Here is a 20,534-nt window from a genome sequence, read left to right as displayed (position 1 = left end):
TATCTACATAGATGGAAACTAAAATTGCTTCTACTTTGTCTTCTGTTATTTTTGTGGGGTTTTTTTTCATCCTTTCCCCTACTACCCCCACCATATGTTCCCTTTTTTTGTAGTTTGATCAGTGCTCTTTTCTTGTTCAGGTTACACACTTATTCCATCAGCTAAATCTGACAACTTGTCTGACTCCAGCCATAGTGAGATTTCTTCACGGTCCAGCATCGTGAGCAATTGTTCTGTTGACTCCATGTCTGCAGCTCTACAGGATGAACGGTGTTCCTCTCAGGCCCTGGCAGTCCCTGAATCCACTGGGGCATTGGAAAAGACAGAGCACCCCTCAGGGATAGGAGATCATAATCAACATGGCCCTGGGTAAGCATCATTGTCTGTGTTCATAACACAAAACCCAAGCCAAGTGGCCACTGCAAGCAGTGCTCCCCACCTTGACCTTGGACCTCCCATGGGTCATTGCAGAGTTATCCATAAAAGAATATGTGGGCCAAGCACATAGTCTCTATTCTGAATATGTAAATAAGCACTATGTTGAAAGATGTATGGGTGTTCATTTTTAAAGTGTTACTAAATTCAAGTAACTTTTTATCATTATGTATCTTTCCAGTCAGAACTCAAAGTGCATCTGCTACTTATATAGGGGAGATAATTTTTGAAATTCTGGCTGTTAAGTTATAGGTTAATCAAGAAGGTTGTGTTTTGGAAAGTGCCTCGAGTGCTGTGCACATTGTAGGCAGGTTGGGAGAGTAGGACTAGCCCTTGATCTCTGTCCTCAAAGTGTAATTTGGGGAGTAAGAATAATCACCTAGCAAAGGTTAATTAAAAAAAAAAAATCAACTCTAAATTTCTATTTAGAATCAAGCAACGTGGAAATCTTTGAGAAAGTTTATTCTAACTGATAAATATTGTGAAATCTGGTCTACTTTAATATGAAAAATTTAAGATAAAGTATTACCACATTTATAAAGGTTTCTAGACTATGATCTCTACACCAGAGGTCAGCAAATGTTTTCTATAAAAGTTACATAGTAAACATTTTAGACTTCTCAGGCCATAAGGCCTCTGTCACAACTACTCTGCTATTACACCAGAACAGCCATAGACAACACATAAACAAATGGCATGACTGTGTCCCAGTAAAACTTTTTTTTTTTTTTTTTTTTTTTAAGGCAGAGTCTCGCTCTGTGAGACAGAGTGTCGCTCTTGTTGCCCAGGCTGGAGTGCAGTGGCGCCATCTTGGCTCACTGCAAGCTCCACCTCCTGGGTTCACACCATTCTCCTGCCTCAGTCTCCCGAGTAGCTGGGACTACAGGCGCCCACCACCACGCCCGGCTAATTTTTTGTATTTTTAGTAAAGACAGGGTTTCCCCATGTTAGCCAGGATGGTCTCGATCTCCTGACCTCATGATCCGCCTGCCTCGGCCTCCCAAAGTGCTGGGATTACAGGCGTGAGCCACCACACCCAGCCAAAACGTCATTTACAAAAACGAGCAAAGAGACCACCAGATTTGGCCCTGGGCTGTAGTTTGCTACCCCCTGCTCTATACTGTAAATGAGGGGTTTACAAAGTTTTTTTGTGAAGGGCCGGATAGTAAATATTTTTGCCTTTGCAGTCTACATATAGTCTCTGTCACAAATTCTTCTGGTTTTGTTTTGTTTTGTTTTGTTTTGTTTTTTAACCTTTTAAAAGGTTAAAAAACAAAACTATTCTTTGTTTCAGACCATACAAAAATAGGCTGCTGGCTAAATTTGGCCCATGAGCTTTAGTTTGGGGACCGCTGCTATAAATGATTCATTTAATAGGTAATTAGGGAAGTTGCTATTTACTTGGCACTGTACTGGGCTAACCTCAGAGGTACGTTGAACAATAAAACATGATTTTTCAAGTTGGGAACTCTTAATTCTGTATGCATGGACACAGTAGTCTAATATTGTGATGACCAAAAATGAATATGTATACTTAACATTATTCATTTCAACTCTCATCTTTACATTTTCATTTAAAATCAGTTCAAGAAAAATACTTGCCAGGCATACCTCTGGTCCATCCCAGCTGCTGGGGAGGCTGAGGCGGGAGGATCACTTGAGCCCAGGAGTTAAACGCTACAGTGCACCATGATCATGCCTGTAAATAGCCACTGCATTCCGGTCTGGGCAACAGAGTGACACCCTGTCTCGAAAAAAAAAATAACTAACATTTTAAAATTTAAAAAGAAAAATTCTAAGGAAATTTTGCTAAGCATTTGAGTTTCTTTACTGTGTCTTCTGAGTGTTAACTAAATACTTACAAGGAATTTAGTGATGAATGATGATAATATTGTTTTCTTCACGGTGTTATTTGGCATGAACACTTGTGGTACGTGCTCTGTAGTTTCTCATAGGCAGTAATAACTTGAAACAGAGAGAAGATAGTTTTTCCAGCAAGCCTTCTAATTGTACATTATCTCCAATTTTAGGTGGACACTCTTGAAGCCATCTCTAATCAAGTGTTTAGCTGTCTCATCGTCTGTGAGCAATGAAGAGATTTCTCATGAGCATATCATTATAGAAGCAGCAGACAGTGGTCGTGGAAGTTGGACTTCGTGTTCAAGCAGCTCCCATGACAACTTCCAAAGCCTTCCAAACCCAAAAAGCTGGGATTTTTTGAACTCTTACAGACATACCCATTTGGATGACCCCATTGCTGAAGTTGAACCCACTGACTCTGAGCCCTATTCCTGTTCTAAAAGCTGCTCTAGAACTTGCAGGCAGTGTAAAGGAAGCCTAGAGAGAAAGAGTTGGACCTCCTCCAGTTCTCTGTCTGACATGTATGAACCAAACTATGGGACAGTTAAACGGAGAGTATTGGAGAGCACCCCAGCTGAGTCATCTGAAGGCTTGGACCCCAAGGATGTCACTGACCCAGTTTATAAAACTGTCACTTCAAGTACAGAAAAGGGCTTGATTGGTAAGTTGTATTTTTGTTGTCTGTGGCATTTAGAGATTAAGTAGTCAAAAAATGGCATTGGGATACCTTGGCCCTGGATTTTATCATTGCAAAAATTCATTCTCTAACAACCTTTCTTTCCTTCACAAACAAGTTATTTCCCAAAAATTCATGATTTCTCAAAGACTTTGGAGCAGCTATTCAACCCTATTAAAATGAAAAGTCTGATGTGAAGGTATTTAATTAGAGGGACAACTTTGTCTTTTGTTTTTAAGTTCTTTTTGCTTTTATTGAGGAATATCATTGCATTAGTGTGCAATAGTAATAAAGGGATTATTCTCTTTGTCACCTCATAAATTGTTTGGACCACAATTGGTATGCATATGTGGTAGAAACATTGAATCTGCTATTGATTTTAGGTCGTGAAAGTGAGAGAAAATGCAGTCAGGAAGTCTAGAACATTTTTCAGTATACTCTCTTGGTGTACATCATGAGTGTGCCAACTCCTGTTTGTGAATTCCATTCCAAGCTTTCTTAGTAAACTTTTTTTTTTAGTATTTAGCCATCAAATACTTTTTAAAAATTTCTTTCCTAAACTATATAAATACGTGGATATAAAACTGCTTTTCTACTTATATGGAATGACTGTACTTTGAATTAATATCATAATCAACTCTGAAATTTATGCAACAGTCATGGTGTCACATTTAACTACTAAAAATGTGAAGGTGAAATGTGGTGATTTTATAGTTACTTGTCAAATTGCATTATAGGTTGGGTTTTTAGCTCATTCTTTTTTTCCAACTTTTTTTTTTTTTTTGAGATGGAGTCTTACTGTATTGCCCAGGCTGGAGTGCAGTGGCGTGACCTCGGCTCACTGCAACCTTTGCCTCCCAGGTTCAAGCAATTCTCCTCTCTCAGCCTCCCAGGTAGCTGGGATTACAGGTGCCTGCCACCACGCCCAGCTAATTTTTGCATTTTTAGTAGAGATGGGGCTTCACCATGTTGGCCAGGCTGATCTCAAACTTCTGACCTCAGGTGATCCACCCACTTTGGCCTCCAAAGTGCTGGGATTACAGGCGTGAGCCACCGCACCTGGCCAGAAGTAAAGTTCTTGAAGGAATTAGTTCCTCCATACCAGCAAAGTTAAAGTTTATATGCTAGAACTGAGAACTAATCTGCCCAGGAGTGCCAGAAAACATTGGTTCATGTCTCAGGGAGAAGGTGAAACAGCCCTTAAACGGATAGCCCAAATGTCATTTCTATGTAAACTCTCCCATTTTACAGAGAATACGTGTTTAGGGTGAACTTTTAAATGTTTCTGATACCTTTAGGGCTGGTGTGACTTCAGGAGTTGTCATATACTTCTGTGATATGGGGGCTGAATTGCAGAAGGAAGCTTGTCATCAGTGTCATCTCCTTCAACTCTCTCATTCCATTTAATGTTTACAGGACTTAATATAGTTGTTTATGTATTTTAAAAAGAGGTTTGTTTATTAAACTTTTTAAAAATGTTTTTGATCTGCCATCATTCAAGTTTATTCATTTTGTCTGTTTTTAAGTTCTATTTTGTCATTGTAATAAGTTTGTGGGGTGTTTTTTTTTTTCATTTCTTTTTCATTAACATTTTCATTGCTTATTTTTCATACCAGTGTACTGTGTCACCTCGCCCAAGAAGGATGATAGGTATAGGGAGCCACCTCCCACTCCTCCAGGATATTTGGGGATTTCTTTAGCAGACCTAAAGGAAGGACCCCACCCACACCTAAAACCTCCAGATTATAGTGTGGCAGTGCAGAGGTCAAAGATGATGCATAACAGCCTCTCTAGACTGCCACCAGCTTCTCTCAGTAGCAACCTCGTGGCCTGTGTTCCATCGAAGATTGTAACTCAGCCTCAGAGGCATAATTTGCAGCCATTCCATCCTAAACTAGCAGATGTGACTGATGCAGATAGCGAAGCAGATGGTATGTTGACAAGCTCTCTTAAAGGCTCTTAAATGAATTGCTGAACACATTAAATGGGCTTTACTTTGGTATTTTATGGTAATTAGTAATTGTTTCTTTAAATGTCTTAAATCTCTGTTAAAAAGTAAGAAGTTCCTGCCAGCAGGGTGCAGTGGATCACGCCTCTAATCCCAGCACTTTGGGAGGCTGAGGTGGGCGAATCACCTGAGGTCGGGAGTTCCTGACCAGCCTGTCCAACATGGAGAAACCCTGTCTCTATTAAAAAAATACAAAATCAGCCAGGCATTATGGCGCATGCCTGTAATCCCAGCTACTCGGGAGGCTGAGGCAGGAGAATTGCTTGAACCTGGGAGGCAGAGATTGCAGTGAGCCAAGATCGCACCATTGCACTCCAGCCTGGGCAACAAGAACAAAACTCCGTCTCCAAAAAAAAAAAGTTCCTAAATATAGTATGGGGGAGTGTTTTGGTTTTGTTTTATTTTTCAAGACAGGGTCTAACTCTGTTACCCAAGCTTAGAGTACAGTGGCACAATAATGACTCACTACAGCCTCAAACTCCTGGGCTCAAGCAGTCTTCCCAACTCAGCCTCCCAAGTAGCTGGGACTACAGGTGCACACCAGCATGCCTGGTTCATTGTTAAATTTTTCCTTTGTAGAGACAGGGTCTCACTATATTGACCAGACTGGTTTTGAACTCCTGGCCTGAAGCAATCCTCCCACCCCAGCCTCCGAAACTGTTGGGATTACAGGTGTGAGCCGCCACACCCAACCAGTGGTGTGGGTTGTTTGTTTGTTGAGACAAGGTCTTGCTGTGTCACTCAGGCTGGAGTGCAGTGGCATGATCATGTCTCACTGCAGCCTCAACTTCCTGGTCTCAGGTAATTCTCCCTCCTCAGCCTCCCAAGTAGGTGGGACTACAGGCACACACCACCACACCCAGCTAATTTTTTGTATTTGAGACAGAATTTTACCCTGTTGCCCAGGCTGGTCTTGAACTCCTGGACTCAAGCAATCTGCCAGCCTCAGTCTCCCACAAAGTTGGGGTTACGGGTGTGAGCCACTGTACCCCGCACTGATGGTGTAATTTTTTAAATGAAATGGGCAAGCTGCCTATTTTTGTGTGCCTAGTACCCTGTGGCTCAAATGGAATATTCTTTTCTTTGATAAAACAGTGGCTCAATCTAATGGGATAATTTTGAGAAAAAGCAGTTAACATTAATGGAATTGTATTTTACCTTAATGCATGGAAACTTGAAACTGTTTCAAATGCCAAATTATCTGAAGTGATTCTGTTGATATAGTTCCTTTTATTAGCAAAAGTCTTGACTGACTTTGTACCTGTGCCAATAGTTTGAGAAACGATTGTTTTATCGAAAATAAATGAAAATTTATGCTTTTAAACAGGAGTAATGAAGTGATTAAAAACAATGAAATTCCAGTTTATTGTCAACCTTCAGTGTGATCAGAAATCATAGGTATTATTATAATAAAATCTAGGCCTCGATGCAATGTTTGAGAGGATTTCTTTGTTGGCATTGATTTTCTAAATAGATAACTAGATTATTAGGATCTCATTAATATGCTGATCTGCCAGTTAATTGTATTTTTTTTATTTTCAGAAAATGAACAAGTTTCAGCAGTCTAGCCTTTGGATGACCTATTTGAAAACCACTGAAAGTCGTGGAGGAATGGGCAGAACCACCTCATGATTCTGGAGGCCATTGCTAACAAACAGCTCATTGCTACAACCAGTCCAGAAGTTTTATTCCCTCTACTCCGAGCAATGAAATAGACCTGAGTTATGCTTCTTTTCATTTAATTTCTGCAGATGAATAGTTTCCTGAGCAATGGATGCTATGCCTGGATACCAGTCTCCACTTTGCACGCCAGAACTGCCTTGGGACCACAGTTACAGAAAAAATTTAAACTCAGAGTGATCCTTGTGTGTATTGCTGTAGATTTTTCTTTAACAAGCTATTTTAAAGATAATGGCATTATTATTTCCAAGCCATAGCTTGGGCTGAAGGACAAATTGAAAGTGTCTGCCAATACCAAGGATATTCTTGTATATTTGAAAAATAACTTATTATTTGAATTGTTGTGGTTTTGTTTGTATTTGAGAGCTCTTGTTAGCTGATGTTCATGTTTGAGGTCATAAAATTGTCTCTCGTCTGACCAAACAGAAGTCATCTTTACAGAGGTGATACGCTTGATCTACACAGAGATGTGACTTGATCTGTAGCACCAATGCAATGTAGGTCTCAGTTTGAGAGAAATAGGAAGCCCTTTGCAGTTGAGGTGTTAGGAACCTGCTGGTCATGGTGTGGAAGGCCAAATGAAGCTGCCATAGGGTTTCTTGTCAGTCCTTTGAGAAATGGGAGGGAGTATGGGGAGGAGGGTGGGAACCCTAATTTCCACAGAATGAAATTTTGATGTTAAATGACATGTATACAAATTCTTTCTTAAAGTTATGCTGCATCGAATTGTAACTGAAAGTATAGATCCAACAAATAGAGACTGGGTTCTAGAGAGTTCTGGTCTATAGAAACCCAAAACTAAAATCTCTCATAACTCAAGTATGGAATACTTTTTTTAAAGAAATTCTTATCATGGATGTTGTAATAATGAAGATGAATTCAACTTTATGCAGTGTTCTGCAGCATGCCACCCCCACATCTCATAGCACCAGGTTGTGTCTAACCTGACATACCCTGCAGCTCTCAGCTGCCTGCAGTAACATTTTGTGGGAGAGAGAGGAGCTGGAGTTATAGAAATGATTGTCTCTTGGTTCTCAGTTTTTAGCCCTTGAGAGGACATACTTTTCCAGCCTCATGGGTATGGCACTCTTAATTAAAATTTCAGTGACTGTTTACTGGATGAGGCAGATTTTTCACATTTTTGCAAATTAAATATATTTTATATATATTAAGTTTAATTTTTTCAGTTTTTTTAATGTAAAAGCAAGTGGAATTTTAATAAACTTCTGTAATTACCAAAAAAAAAAAAAAAAAAAAAAAAAGCCAAAGCCATTAACATGCACTAACCCAGATCAACTTGGAGCCAAAATGGGTTTACTTCTGAATGGCTGTCCGTATGTGTCCACATCGGATTTAGTTGGTTTGTGGCCTCCTTTATAGAAAAGTGTTGTCTTTCCCTAGCTGTCTCTGCTGTCTGTCTTCCTGCCTATCCCCCTTCATTTTAAAATCATGAATCAGTTGTAAGTGGTAAATGGTAGTAGTTCATCTTTCCCATCAACATGATTGTCTCTTTATTTTAGGAATAATAGCATGTCAAAAATTCCTGTGGTAAAGAAACATTAATCTGAAACTTAAGCCTTAGAAATTAATCGCAGGTATGATAGAATGAGGCTTGGTGGTTCCATAGCTTTCTTGGTCCTTTGAAATGGGAAATAACCTGAACCAAAAATCCTAGTTTGAAAGTTACACTTCAGTGATTTGGCCTATAAACAGTGGTCCTATGATTATACATTTTTTCCTTCACTGATTTGCATAATTTTGTTTTCATGGCCACAGCAAAACAATGTGAAATATATTTTTGCTATACCCACTTTTTTATCAAGTTCAGATGTCTACTCTCACCATTTTATATTCATTTCTCCAGAAAAATGTGCTGTTTTCATAATGTCTTTATTTAGCGGGTCTTTCAAACCAAATGGAAGCCTTACCTGTCTTTGTCCTTAATAGTGTAAATATCTTGCACAGAGTGTTGAGGCCTATGGTTTTGGACTTGCACCTTACAGCTGCCTTTGTTTTATCTATCTAGCTTTAACTGTGAGTGTTCAGATCAGCTGATCACATTGATCAGGAGCCAAAGCCAAATGCTTTGTAGTTTGTTATGCATATGTATCCCTTAAAAAATCATGAGGTTTTGATTTTTATATTTTAACTAAGGGTACATTCCTGCCTTCTCTTAGTTTGTCATATGACTAGAACAAGAGAAGTCTTAACCTGCATTTACTCCAATTCCAGATCTCCATTTGTTTTTGTTTTATAAATTCATAATTTTAATGAAGAGACTAGTGCCCTCTCTTCCTGCCACAACTCTCAAATCTGCCAAGACTGTTGAAGCAGTTAACCCTCAGTGCAAACTTTTGCCAAATAGTAAGTTTCAACAAAATATCTTTATAGTGAAAGATTTTGAGAATTAGTAAATCCAGTACATGATTCCATAAAAGCTTATTAAAGTTAATAATTCTAATTTACTCCAAACGATTACTTTCAATATGATCTTTGGGGAGAAAAAGCCTTTAGTGAATTTTCTTGAGGGTGATAAATCACATCATTGCGATCTACATCACCTCCTTGAGAATCTCCCCCAGGCTGAAAATGTGATGGTAATCATGGGTGTTTTTAAGAACAAATCTAATTTTTATCAAGTGTTCTTTCCTCTACAAAAAAGGGAGGAGAAGAAAAAGCTTCCTTAAAACTGATTATTTTGATTCAATTTTAAGTTTCTAAAAAAGGTGATATTAAAGTATATGTATTCCTTCAGCATTACCTTAAAGGCTAGAAAAACGGGATAAATCTTCAGAAAAGTGTCACAGTACATGTTCAAATTTAAACTTGAATCCTGGTTCATCTTTGACTTTTGTTGTGCATTTTTAATGCTTCTTTATTTTTGATACACAGAATGCAGTTGACCTTGATCTTTTAAAATTGAGACATGTAAGCTAATCAGCAAAAGACAAAAACAACACTGCACATCTCTAATAATCAGATAGCAATTCTCCTGCACAATTCATTGATTGTAAGGTATCCTGTAACAAGCAATGTTTGTCTCCTATTTTTTGATACCTCTTAAACTTATGTCTTTTAGAAAGACAGTGCCTCTGTATGCTTTTTGTATTTTTACTGAGTGTAAATATTTGTTATATTTTTGGTTAAGAGAATGTAAAAATACCATTTATTATTATCATATCTACTAATACATTGGTGGAATCAATAAAGAATCTACATTAATCTTCTCTGTACTTAATTATAAATGTATGCAACTGATGAAATAATTACAAACTTAGTCATTCAAGAATGCCAGTCTGGGACCTGTGTTGGTGTGAAGGCGTTATTTTTTAAGTATCCAGAAAAATTGGAGTGGTCCATTTGTTGTTGGTTATGTCAAATCTGTGAAACACCATAGCTATTGTTTAGGTTTAAAAAATTGTGTTTGATGGCAAACCAAGTAACAGTGGCTTAAACTCAATTGGGGCTTGTCTTTTTGTTATTGTTGTCTGTTTCTTTTTCTTCTTACAGTAGAAAAGTCTACAGGCAAACTGTCCGGGGCTGATACTGTAACTCCTCCACAATACTGTCAAGGATGGCGAAAGTAGGGGTGAAAAGGATAGGCTTAGGGGAAAAGGTGCAAATATGTGTCTCTTTCTACGCAAAGAGAACAAAACAGTAGTTTCCAGAAGCTCGACTTGCATGTTTGTACTTACATCCCATTAGTTAGACCTGTGTTGCATGACTGGTAGCTCCAAGGGTGCCTTGGAAATTATCTATTTTATCTGAGCAATTGATGTTCCTAACAAATTTAGGACTCTTTTCAGTGAAGAAGTAAAGAATAGATTTCAAATGGGCAGCTAGCTGGGTCTATGAAAGCATGCCTATTGCCCCCTCTTTTGGGCAGTATATGTAAATACAGCCACTTTTATGGGATTAGATCCCAGGACCCTGGCAAAGAAGAAGAAAATTCTGCTTTAGCTCCTTTTTTAAAATCTCCTCACAGTTTTCCCTCGGTACCGAGAGAATGTTACTCCCATTATAGCTAAGACTTCTACCTTCTTCCAGTTCACCCCCTCTTCACACACCAGGTTTTCCCAGGCCATTCTGTCCCCCTGACCATCTCTCCACAGTCTCACTAGTTTCTTTATTTAGAAAATAGATTTCTTCACCGGGCACGGTGGCCCACGCCTGTTATCCCAGCACTTTGGGAGGCTGAGGCAGGCGGATCACGAGGTCAGGAGTTCAGGACCAGCCTGGCCAACATGGTGAAACCCCGTTTCTACTAAAAATACAAAAATTAGCCGGGCATGGTGGCGAGGTCGTGTAATCCCAGCTACTTTGGAGGCTGAGGTAGGAGAATCTCTTGAACCCAGGAGGCGGAGGTTGCAGTGAGCCAAGACTGCACCATTGCACTCCAGCCTGGGCAACGAGCAACACTGTCTCAAAAAATATGTATATATTTTTATCAGATGGCACTGATAAAATGAATTTTTTTTAAGTAGAAAATAAGTATAGTAGATTGAAAAATGGCTACCCCAAAATATCAAGCCCTAATCCCTGGGGAACTTGTAATTATTACTTTATTTGGAAAAAGGGTCTCTGCAGATGTAATTAAGCATTTTAGAGATGCGATTATGAGTGGGGCCTAAATGCGATCACAAATGTCCTTGTAAGAGAGAAACAAAGGAAGATACCAGAAGAAGGCAACATGAAGATGGCACCTAGAGAGATGTAGCCACAAGTCAAGTAATGTTGACAGCTACCAGGAGCTAGAAGAGACAAGGAAGGGATTCTCTCCTAGAGCCTCTAGAGGAAATGTTGCACTGCCAACGCCTTGATTTTGGATTTCTGGCCTCCAAAATGGTGAGGTGATGAATTTCTGTTGTCTTAAGCCACCCAATTTATTGTAATCTGTTACAGCAACTGTAGGAAACAAATGCAAGTTACTATGTATGTCTGATGTCAGAAATCCAGTCCCTGCAGTTAAGGATGTGGTGGTCCAGAAATACACTTCCTTTAACCTCTTCCACCCCCAAGAAGCACTTGATAGACGAAGAGAAGAATTGGCTCTCCCAGAAGCTGCCTCTGGAGAAGCCTGGTCGGCCTATTATTTTTCTCATTTCAGACATTCTGGTAAGTATATACTGGTATCTTGTGGTTTAAATTTTAATAGTGACTAATAATGCTAAGCATCTTTTCAAATACTTACTGACCATTTGGACCATTTTGTGAAGTCTATTCAGGTCTGTAATTGTTTACTATTTGTTGCTACAGTATTGAACTATTGATTTTTATAATGACCTTATATCTAGCACTCTTACTCGGTTCATTTATTAATGCTAACAATTTGTGGATTCTTTTGGAATTTTCTGCATACTCATATCATCTGTTCATAATAACTTATTTATTTCTAGTCATTTTGTATTTTCTTTCTTTTCTTGTCTTTTGTCGTTGTTGTTGTTATTGAGACGGAGTCTCGCTCTTTCGCCCAGGCCGGACTGCATGGCGCTATCTCAGCTCACTGCAAACTCCGCCTCCCAGGTTCACGCCATTCTCCTGCCTCAGCCTCCCGAGTAGCTGGGACTACAGGCACCCACCACCACGCCCGGGTAATTTTTTTTTTTTTTTTTTTTTTTTTTTTTAGTAGAGACAGAGTTTAACCGTGTTAGCCAGGATAGTCTCGATCTCCTGACCTCGTGATCCACCTGCCTCAGCCTCCCAAAGTGCTCACTGGCCAAAATGCCCAGTATGGTGTTGAATAGAAGTGGTCAGAGTGGGCCAGATCCAGTGGCTCACACCTGTAATCCCAGCACATTGGGAGGCCGAGGTGGGAGGATTGCTTGAGCCCAGGAGTTCGAGACCATCTTGGACAACATGGTGAAACCCCATCTCTACAAAAAATTAGCTGGGTGTGCTGGTGCGCAGCTGTGGTCCCAGCTACTTGAAAGGCTTAGTTGGTAGAAGGATCACTTGAGCCTAGGAGGTTGAGCTGTGATCGCACTACTGCATTCCAGCCTGGGTGACAGAGTGAGACCCTGTCTCAAAAAGTAGTCAGAATGGAATTCCTTTCTTTGTTCCTGATCTCAGCGAGAACGCATTCGGATGTCACCATTGAGCATAGTGATTGCTGTAGGATTTTGGTGGTATTTATGAGTTTAAGGAAGTTTTATTTATACCTTGCTAAGAAAGTATATACTGTTGAATTATGTCAAATGCTTTTCTTGAATTTATTGAGATGATCTAATTATTTTTCTCTTACCTGTTAGTCTAGTGAATTAATAATATATTTCATAGTGTTAATTCCTCCGTGTCGACTCCTGCCCTCCTACCTCACCATTCATTTTATTAGAATAAACTTCCTACTTAGGCATGTTGTTTCTGTGTATCTGTGGATTTATTTTGAATTTTTTTTTTTTTTTTTTTTTTTTTGAGACAGAATCTCGCTCTGTTGCCCAGGCTGGAGTGCAGTGGCATGATCTTGGCTCACTGCAAGCTCCGCCTCCCGGGTTCACACCATTCTTCTGCCTCAACCTCCCAAGTAGCTGGGACTACAGGTGCCTGCCACCACGCCCAGCTAATTTTTTTGTATTTTTAGTAGAGACAGGATTTCAGTGTGTTCGCCAGGATGGTCTCAATCTCCTGACCTCGTGATCCGCCCGCCTCAGCCTCCCAAAGTGCTGAGATTACAGGCGTGAGCCACTGTGCCCAGCTGCAATATTTCATTTAGAATTTTAGCATCTGTATTCAAGAGAGAGGTGGTGTATAATTTTCCTTTCTTTTCATACCCTTGTCAGATTTTGGTGTTAATGTAAAAATGTCCTTGTGGAAAGAGCTGGAAGTTGTTTCCTCTTTGTCTATTCTTGGGAGAGTTTATGAAAGATTGAAATGTAGCCACTTTAACCTCCCTGACTCTCGCCTCTGTCTCTTAAAATCTGGAAAAATTGGTGGACTCTGGCCTGGGTTTCCCCTCCCTTGCATTATGGCCTAGAAATGTTGTTCAGGAAATAAATTTGGGGGCAGCGGCAGGGCTTACCTCTTTTGTTTCGTGTTTGGTCAGCAGTTACTGTTCTTCAGTGCCTGATGGCCCATGTCTTAAGTGACATCATTTTATGTATGTTCAGTTTTTTAGTTGCTTCAGGCAGGAGGATAGAGTGACAGGTATTCCATCTTGACCAAAAGTAGAAGTCTATATATAAGATTTTAATACAGCTGTCTCAGTAAATGATAGAAGCGCACACACACACACACACACACACACACACACCCCCACCCCTTCCCACCAAATCAGTAAGGAAATAGTGATTGGAACAACATAGTGAACAAACTTAATCTAATGGGCCTGTATAGAACACTGTATCAATAACTGCAAAATATATGTTATTTACAGATGAACATGGATCATTTATCAAAGTTGAACAAACGTTAGGCCATAAAGAAACTTACTAATAAATTTCAGAGGGCTTAAATCATATAGAGAAGGCAGTCTGATTACAGAAGAACTAAATAAAAATTATGAAATTTGGAAGAAATGTACCTCCAAATCCAGTGGAAAATGGAAATTATTTTGAACCAAATTGAAATGAAAATATGAATATCAGAACCTTTTGGATATGATTACCCAGGCATGGTGGCGAGTGTCTGTAGTCCCAGCTACTCGGGAGGCTGAGGTACGAGAATTGCTTTTTGAAAAAATAATTGGGAAACCCTTGGTGAAAATGATCAAGGGAAAAAATGGCAGAACTAACCAGTGTTGGAGATGGAAAAGAATTATTATTTGGCGGGCAGGGGTGGGGACAGGATCTTGTTCTGTTGCCCAGGCTGGGATGCAGTGGTACAGTCATAGCTCATTGCAGCCTCAACCTCAAGTGATCCTCCCACCTCAGTTCTTGAGTAGCTGAGATGACAGGTGTGCCCGGCTACGTGGTTTTTTTTTTTTTTTTTTTAAGAGAAATGAGATATCACTATGTTCCCTGGGCTGGTCTTGAATTCCTGAACTCAAGCAATCCTCCCACCTTGGCCTCCCCAAGTGCTAGTGTGTTACAGGCATGACCCACTGTACCCAACCAACGAATTATTTTATATATATATATACACATATATGTGTGTGTGTGTGTGTGTGTGTGTGTATATATATATATATATATATATATATATATATTTTTTTTTTTTTTTTTTTTTTTTTTTTTTTGAGAAGGAGTCTCGCTCTCTCACCCAGGCTGGAGTGCAGTCGCGTGATCTTGGCTCACTGCAACCTCTGCCTCCCAGGTTCAAGCAATTCTCCTACCTTAGCCTCCTGAGTAATTGGGACTACAGGCGCATGCTACCACACCCTGCTAACTTTTTGTATTTTTAGTAGAGACAGAGTTTCACCATGTTAGCCAGGATGGTCTCGATCTCCTGACCTTATGACCCACCCGCCTCAGCCAGAATTACTATAATTACCAAGAAATTAGAGAGATATTAAGACACTTTGAGTAAGTAAAATGTACATGAAATATACAAATTCATAGAAAACACAGCTTACCAAAACTATAACAAGATGGAAAACTTCATAGTCCTCTATTAAAGAAATTAAATCCTCTTTAAAAGCTTTTCCACAAAGAAAATTTCAGTCTTGGATGACTTTGCTGGTAAGTTCTACCAAACATTTACAGAAGAAATAACAAAGCTGCGTAACAAAATCTCAGAAGTAATAAGGATTTTTTTCTTTTTTTTTTTTGAGACAGAGTCTCACTCTGTCACCCAAGCTGGAGTGCAGTGGCACTATCTTGGCTCACTGCAACCTCCGCCTTCCAGGTTCAAGCGATTCTCCTGCCTCAGCCTCCCAAGCAGCTGGGATTACAGGTGCGCGCCACTGTGCCTGGCTGATTTTTGTGTGTACTTTTTTTAGTAGCGACGGGGTTTCACCATGTTGGCCAGGCTGTTCTTGAACTCCTGACATCAGGTGATCTGCCCACCTCGGCCTCCCAAAGTGCTGGGATTACAGGCATCTGGCCAGGATTTCTTAAATAAAATAAAAGAAAATGTAACTCTAAAGGAAATGATTGATATATTTGACTATACTAGAATGCATTCACCAAAAAACACCATTTACAAAAACAAAAAGCCTGTAGAGTTGGAAAATATATTAATTAATATAACCTTCAAAGGACAGGTGTCCAGGTATGTAAAGTACTTCTGTATACCAAAGAAAAGGAACACCCAATAGAAAAATGGGCAAAAACGTTAAAGAAGCACTTCATAAAAGAAAAAATTATCTAATAAACATACAGAGAATTGCTTTATCTCATTCTATAAAACTCTACATAGGTTCGGAATTGGCCATGGCGAAGTGTTAACTGTGCTGCTGTCTAATGTGGAATGTAGTGGCAGATGAACCTGGGAAGAGGAGAAACAAGAAAAGGGCTAAAAGGGGGAGAGATGGTAGAAGAAAAAAAATACGGTGGATACAGTGGAACCACCAGGTGGCGCCATGCTACAATATGACTCTTGGAAGTCTCCTTTTAAAGAGAGAGCAAGGTAATTTCTTAGTTGTCATTCCAGATATTTCTGCAACCAATAGTGAAATATTTGGGGATAATCGTCCTTCATAGAAGTAACAAAATTGAAGCATTTCCAAAGCAGGAAATGTCATAGAATTTTAGATTCTAGTTGGATAATCTTTGGACAATAGTGAATGATAGTATGGTATTAGCAATACTCTAATATGTATATTGTTTGTAAATGTGGGCATAGGATTTGCAATACTCAGTAAGCATTGGATTTTTTCAGGGACCACAAGAGAAACCTACCAGAAAATACAAATGGTCCAACTCTGAATGGGAATGGAAAACATACCTGTACAAAATATGCACTAAAAAAAAAAATCAAAAGTCTAACAATATATATTGAACAACTGTGTATTACAAAGACTCCCTGGCAAGTTCTCATCTGTTCTGACCAGTTGGTATTTTCAGCGTTCTTCATTCACTTTGGCCATTTTGGTGGGTATGTAATGGTATTGTGGTTTTAGTTTGCATTTCCCTAGTTATTAGTGGGGTTGAGCACCTTTTTCATATTACTATAGGCCATTTCCTCTTTTATGAAATGCCTTTGTAAGTATTCTTTTCTAAATCGATTTCTAGGTGTTCTTTATATATTCTGGATCTGACTCCTTTGTCAGCTATACCTGTGGCAAATAGCTTGTCCCTCTCTGACTTGCTTTGTCATACACTTAATGGTGTCTCTTGAGAAGTTCTTAACTTTAAACTAGAGAAATGTATTATTCTTTTCCTTTATAGTTAGTGCTTTTTGTGTTGTAGGGTTTTTATTAAATCATTTTCTACTGACTTTTTTTTTTTTTTTTTGGAAATGGAGCCTTGCTCTGTAGCCTAGGCTAGAGTGCAGTGGCGCGATCTCAGCTCTCTGCAGCCTCTGCCTCCTGGGTTCAAGTGATTCTTCTGCCTCAGCTTCCCGAGTAGCTGGATTTATAGATGTCCACCACCACTCCCGTCTAATTTTTGTATTTTTAGTAGAGACGGGGTTTCACCATGTTGGCCAGGCTAGTCTCAAACTCCTGACCTCAAGTAATCCACCCACCTCAGCCTCCCAAAGTGTTGGAATTACAGGCGTGAGCCACTGCACCCAGCCTTTGTGTTCTGTTTAAGAAGTCCTTACTCCAAGTTCATGTTATATTTTGTGTTACATTTTAAATGTTTCGCCTTTTAAATTTAACTCTAAAACAGATCTGGAATAGGTGTTTATGTGTAGTGTGAGGTAGGAGTCAGGTTTCATTCCTCTACCTACAGATTGTTCCTGCACCATTTATTGAAAAGACATTGTGTCTAGTGCACTTCACTGCCATCTTTGCTGTAAATCAAGTGTCCATATATACTTGAGTGTCCAATATACTTGAGTTTATTTCTGGGGTCTTGTATTCTGTTTCATCAGCCTGTTTGTTTCTCCATTTTCCAGTACCACACTCTTAATTACTCTAGTATTATACATATCAATACCTTAATGAGAAAGTTCTCTAACTCTGTTCTCCTTTTTTGATATCTTGTATCATTGCGTTTCCAAAAAATTTTAGAACCAGCTTACCAACTTAGACACAAGTACACTTACACATATGCATACAATTGCAATTTTGATTGTGATTTTCTTGAATCTATGTATCATTTTGAAGGAGAGTAACATCTTGAAATTTAGTCTTCTGATCTATGAATGTAGTATATTTCTCCACTTAGATTTTCTATTGCTCTATTTTATTGTTTTGGTTTAAGAGTTTCATACTTTTTATGTAAGATTTATTTTTAAGCAGTATGTTTGATGCTATTATAAATAGTAGCTTCTAAATTTTCAGTTGTTAATTATTCTCTCTATTAAGAGATGGTTTCTTGCTCTGTTGCCCAGGCTGGAGTGCAGTGGTGCAATCACAGCTGACTATAGCCTCGACCTCCTCCAAGGTAGAAGGGACTACAAGTGCACACCACATGGACCCAGCTAATTTTTTAATGTTTTTGTAGAGACGGGGTCTACTATTTTGCCCAAGCTGGTCTTGAACACCTAGGCTCAAGTGATTCTCCTGTCTTGGCTTTCCAAAGTGTTGGGATTACACTTACGAGCCCTTGTGCCCAGACTTTGATTATTTTTTGTCAAATAGAAATAAAATTGATTTTTTAATGTTGTTCCAGTGTCCAACAGTCTTACCAAACTCACTGAATCCTAATAATAATAATAATCTCAGATTTTCTATATAGACATGTAATCTGCAGCTAAAGGCAGTTCTATTTCTTCCTTTCTAATTCTTATGCCTTTTATTTTTTCAGTTAGCCAGAACTTTCAATGTGATGAATAGAAGTGATGATAGAGAAAAACTGTCAACAATAAATACACTGTGTGCAGTAACTTTTATGTATCAGCTCTTCGTCAGATTAAGAAAGTTCCCTTCGATTTATAATTTGCTGGAACTTTTTAATTATTAATAAATGTCAGACTCTAGCAAGTGCTTTTTCTGCATGTATTGAGATAATTGTGGGTTCTTTCTCCTTTATTCTATTAACATGTTGTCCCAATTACTATGGCTGTGTAACAAATCAACCCAAAATTCAGTGGCATGAAATAACCATTTATTATGCTTGTTTATTGGTCAGGAATTTGCACAGGGCTTAGAAAAGCTGGCTTTTCTGTGCTCCACAGTGATTAAGGCCTTAGCTGAAAGATTCAGGCTCAGGACAGGAATTATTTGAAAGCTCATAGCTGAGAGTTAATGCTGGCTGTTGTTTGAGGCCTCTATTCCTGACCACATGAACCTCTCCGTGTGATCTCTCCATATGGGCTGTTTTGGCCTGCCTCAGATCATGGAGGTTGAGTTTTAAGGGCAAGTATCGCAAAAGAGAGAGCCAGGCAAGCTGTATCACAGTGTGTCAAGCTGTATCACAGTGTGTCACCCAGGTTCAGTGACAGGGAAGCAGAGGAAATTGTTGATAAAAAGTAACAAGGTTCTAGAAGAGCATGTCAGAGAATATTGCTGTGGCTGTTTTTGAAAAATACAGTCTGCCACCCTGGTGTCTTAGTAGTCATGCCCTTTGCCATTTTCTACTGTATCATCCCCTTGATTATGATTGAGACCTGTGAGTTGCTTCACAGCAATAGAAAATGGCAAAGGTGGTGGAATGTAGCTGCATGATTATGTTACACTGTATAAGACTCCATCTTGCTAGCGAACTAGCTCTAGGCTCTCCTTGGCTTAATGAAGTACACATGTTGAGGAGACACATGGGAACATGAACTGCAGGAGGCCTCTAGGAGCTAAGGGAGGACTGAAGCCAATAGTCAGCAAGAAGCCGGAGCCCTCAGCTCCCCAGCCACAGGAAATAGATTCTGTTAACCATTTGCATGAGATCGAAAGTGGCTTCTTCCCTAGTTAAGCCTAGACAAAAACAGGCTACAGTTCAGTGATCTCTGAAGGTAGTACTGAAAAATTCAGTGTCCTTTTGGATAAGGTGCTCATCCTTTCTAAATTTCAGTTTCCTAATTTATAATGACAATATTGTTATCTGTAGGGGTTCAAATAAAGTCCATTCCATTCTGATTGGGAGAGCACAGTATATATTTTATACTGGAATACTTGAAATGCATTTTATGTAACATTTAAAATACATATTTCAAAAATATTTCTTTAAAATTATTAATATTAAAAGTAATATTATTTAAATTATTATCAAATAAAATCTCTCTGTCAACAACAGAAAACCCAATTTAAAATGGGCAGAAGGTCGGGCAATGCCTGTAATCCCAATACTTTGGGAGGCCAAGGCAGGAGGATATCTTCAGTTCAGGAGTTTGAGACTAGCCTGGGCAACATAGAGAGACCCCATCTCTACAAAACATTTTAAAAATTAGCTGGGCATGGAGGCGCGTGCTTGCAGTCTCAGCTAATTTGGAGGCCATTCAGGAGCGTCACTTGATCCTGGGAGGTTTGAGGCTGCAGTGAGCCGTGATCACGCCACTGCACTTCAGCCTGGGCGACAGAGGGAGACTCTGCCAAAAAGGGGTTGGGGGCAGCAAAAATGGCCGAGCACTGTGGCTCACACTATAATCCCAGCACTTTGGTAGGCTAAAGCAGGAAGATTACTTGAGCCCAGGAGTTCATGACCAGCCTGGGCAACATGGTGAGACCCCATCTCCACAAAAAATTTAAAGATTAGCCAGGCGTGGTAGCGGATACCTGTAATCCCAGCTACTCAGGAGGCTGAGGTGGGAGGATCGCTTCAGCCCAAGAGGATGAGGCTGCAGTGAGCCCTGATTGTGCCACTGCACTCCAGCCTGGGTGACAGAATGATACCCTGTCTTTAAAAAAAAAAAAAAAAAAAAAGGTAAAAGATTTGAATAGATATTTCTCCAAAGAAGATA

General features: G+C 39.4%; 1 protein-coding gene and 1 long non-coding RNA gene across 6 annotated transcripts in view; both read left to right on the top strand.

The window, feature by feature from the left end:
* Positions 1-9,881, top strand: part of RAPGEF6 (Rap guanine nucleotide exchange factor 6) — a 210,830-nt gene extending 200,949 nt beyond the window's left edge. For 4 of the 5 annotated variants that reach the window (XM_054488153.2, XM_054488152.2, XM_054488154.1 and 1 more), the window contains 4 exons: positions 141-369; positions 2,466-2,956; positions 4,588-4,902; positions 6,522-9,881. In XM_054488153.2, the coding sequence (XP_054344128.1) occupies positions 141-369; positions 2,466-2,956; positions 4,588-4,902; positions 6,522-6,547 (1,061 nt within the window). In that variant the 3' untranslated portion in view covers positions 6,548-9,881. The remainder of the gene's footprint in view (positions 1-140; positions 370-2,465; positions 2,957-4,587; positions 4,903-6,521) is intronic. The other variant, XM_054488155.2, reaches the window with a different exon arrangement.
* Positions 9,882-12,118: 2,237 nt separating this feature from the next.
* Positions 12,119-20,534, top strand: part of LOC134739632 (uncharacterized) — a 27,762-nt gene continuing 19,346 nt past the window's right edge. Inside the window, exons 1-3 of the long non-coding RNA XR_010126478.1 lie at positions 12,119-12,250; positions 15,951-16,160; positions 16,413-16,624. This is a non-coding gene — a long non-coding RNA (uncharacterized LOC134739632). The remainder of the gene's footprint in view (positions 12,251-15,950; positions 16,161-16,412; positions 16,625-20,534) is intronic.

Source organism: Pongo pygmaeus, chromosome 4 (assembly GCF_028885625.2).
Source record: "Pongo pygmaeus isolate AG05252 chromosome 4, NHGRI_mPonPyg2-v2.0_pri, whole genome shotgun sequence".
NCBI lineage: Eukaryota > Metazoa > Chordata > Mammalia > Primates > Hominidae > Pongo > Pongo pygmaeus.
The sequence above is the reverse complement of the archived record's forward strand: the minus strand, read 5'-3'. Positions and strand labels throughout refer to the sequence as shown.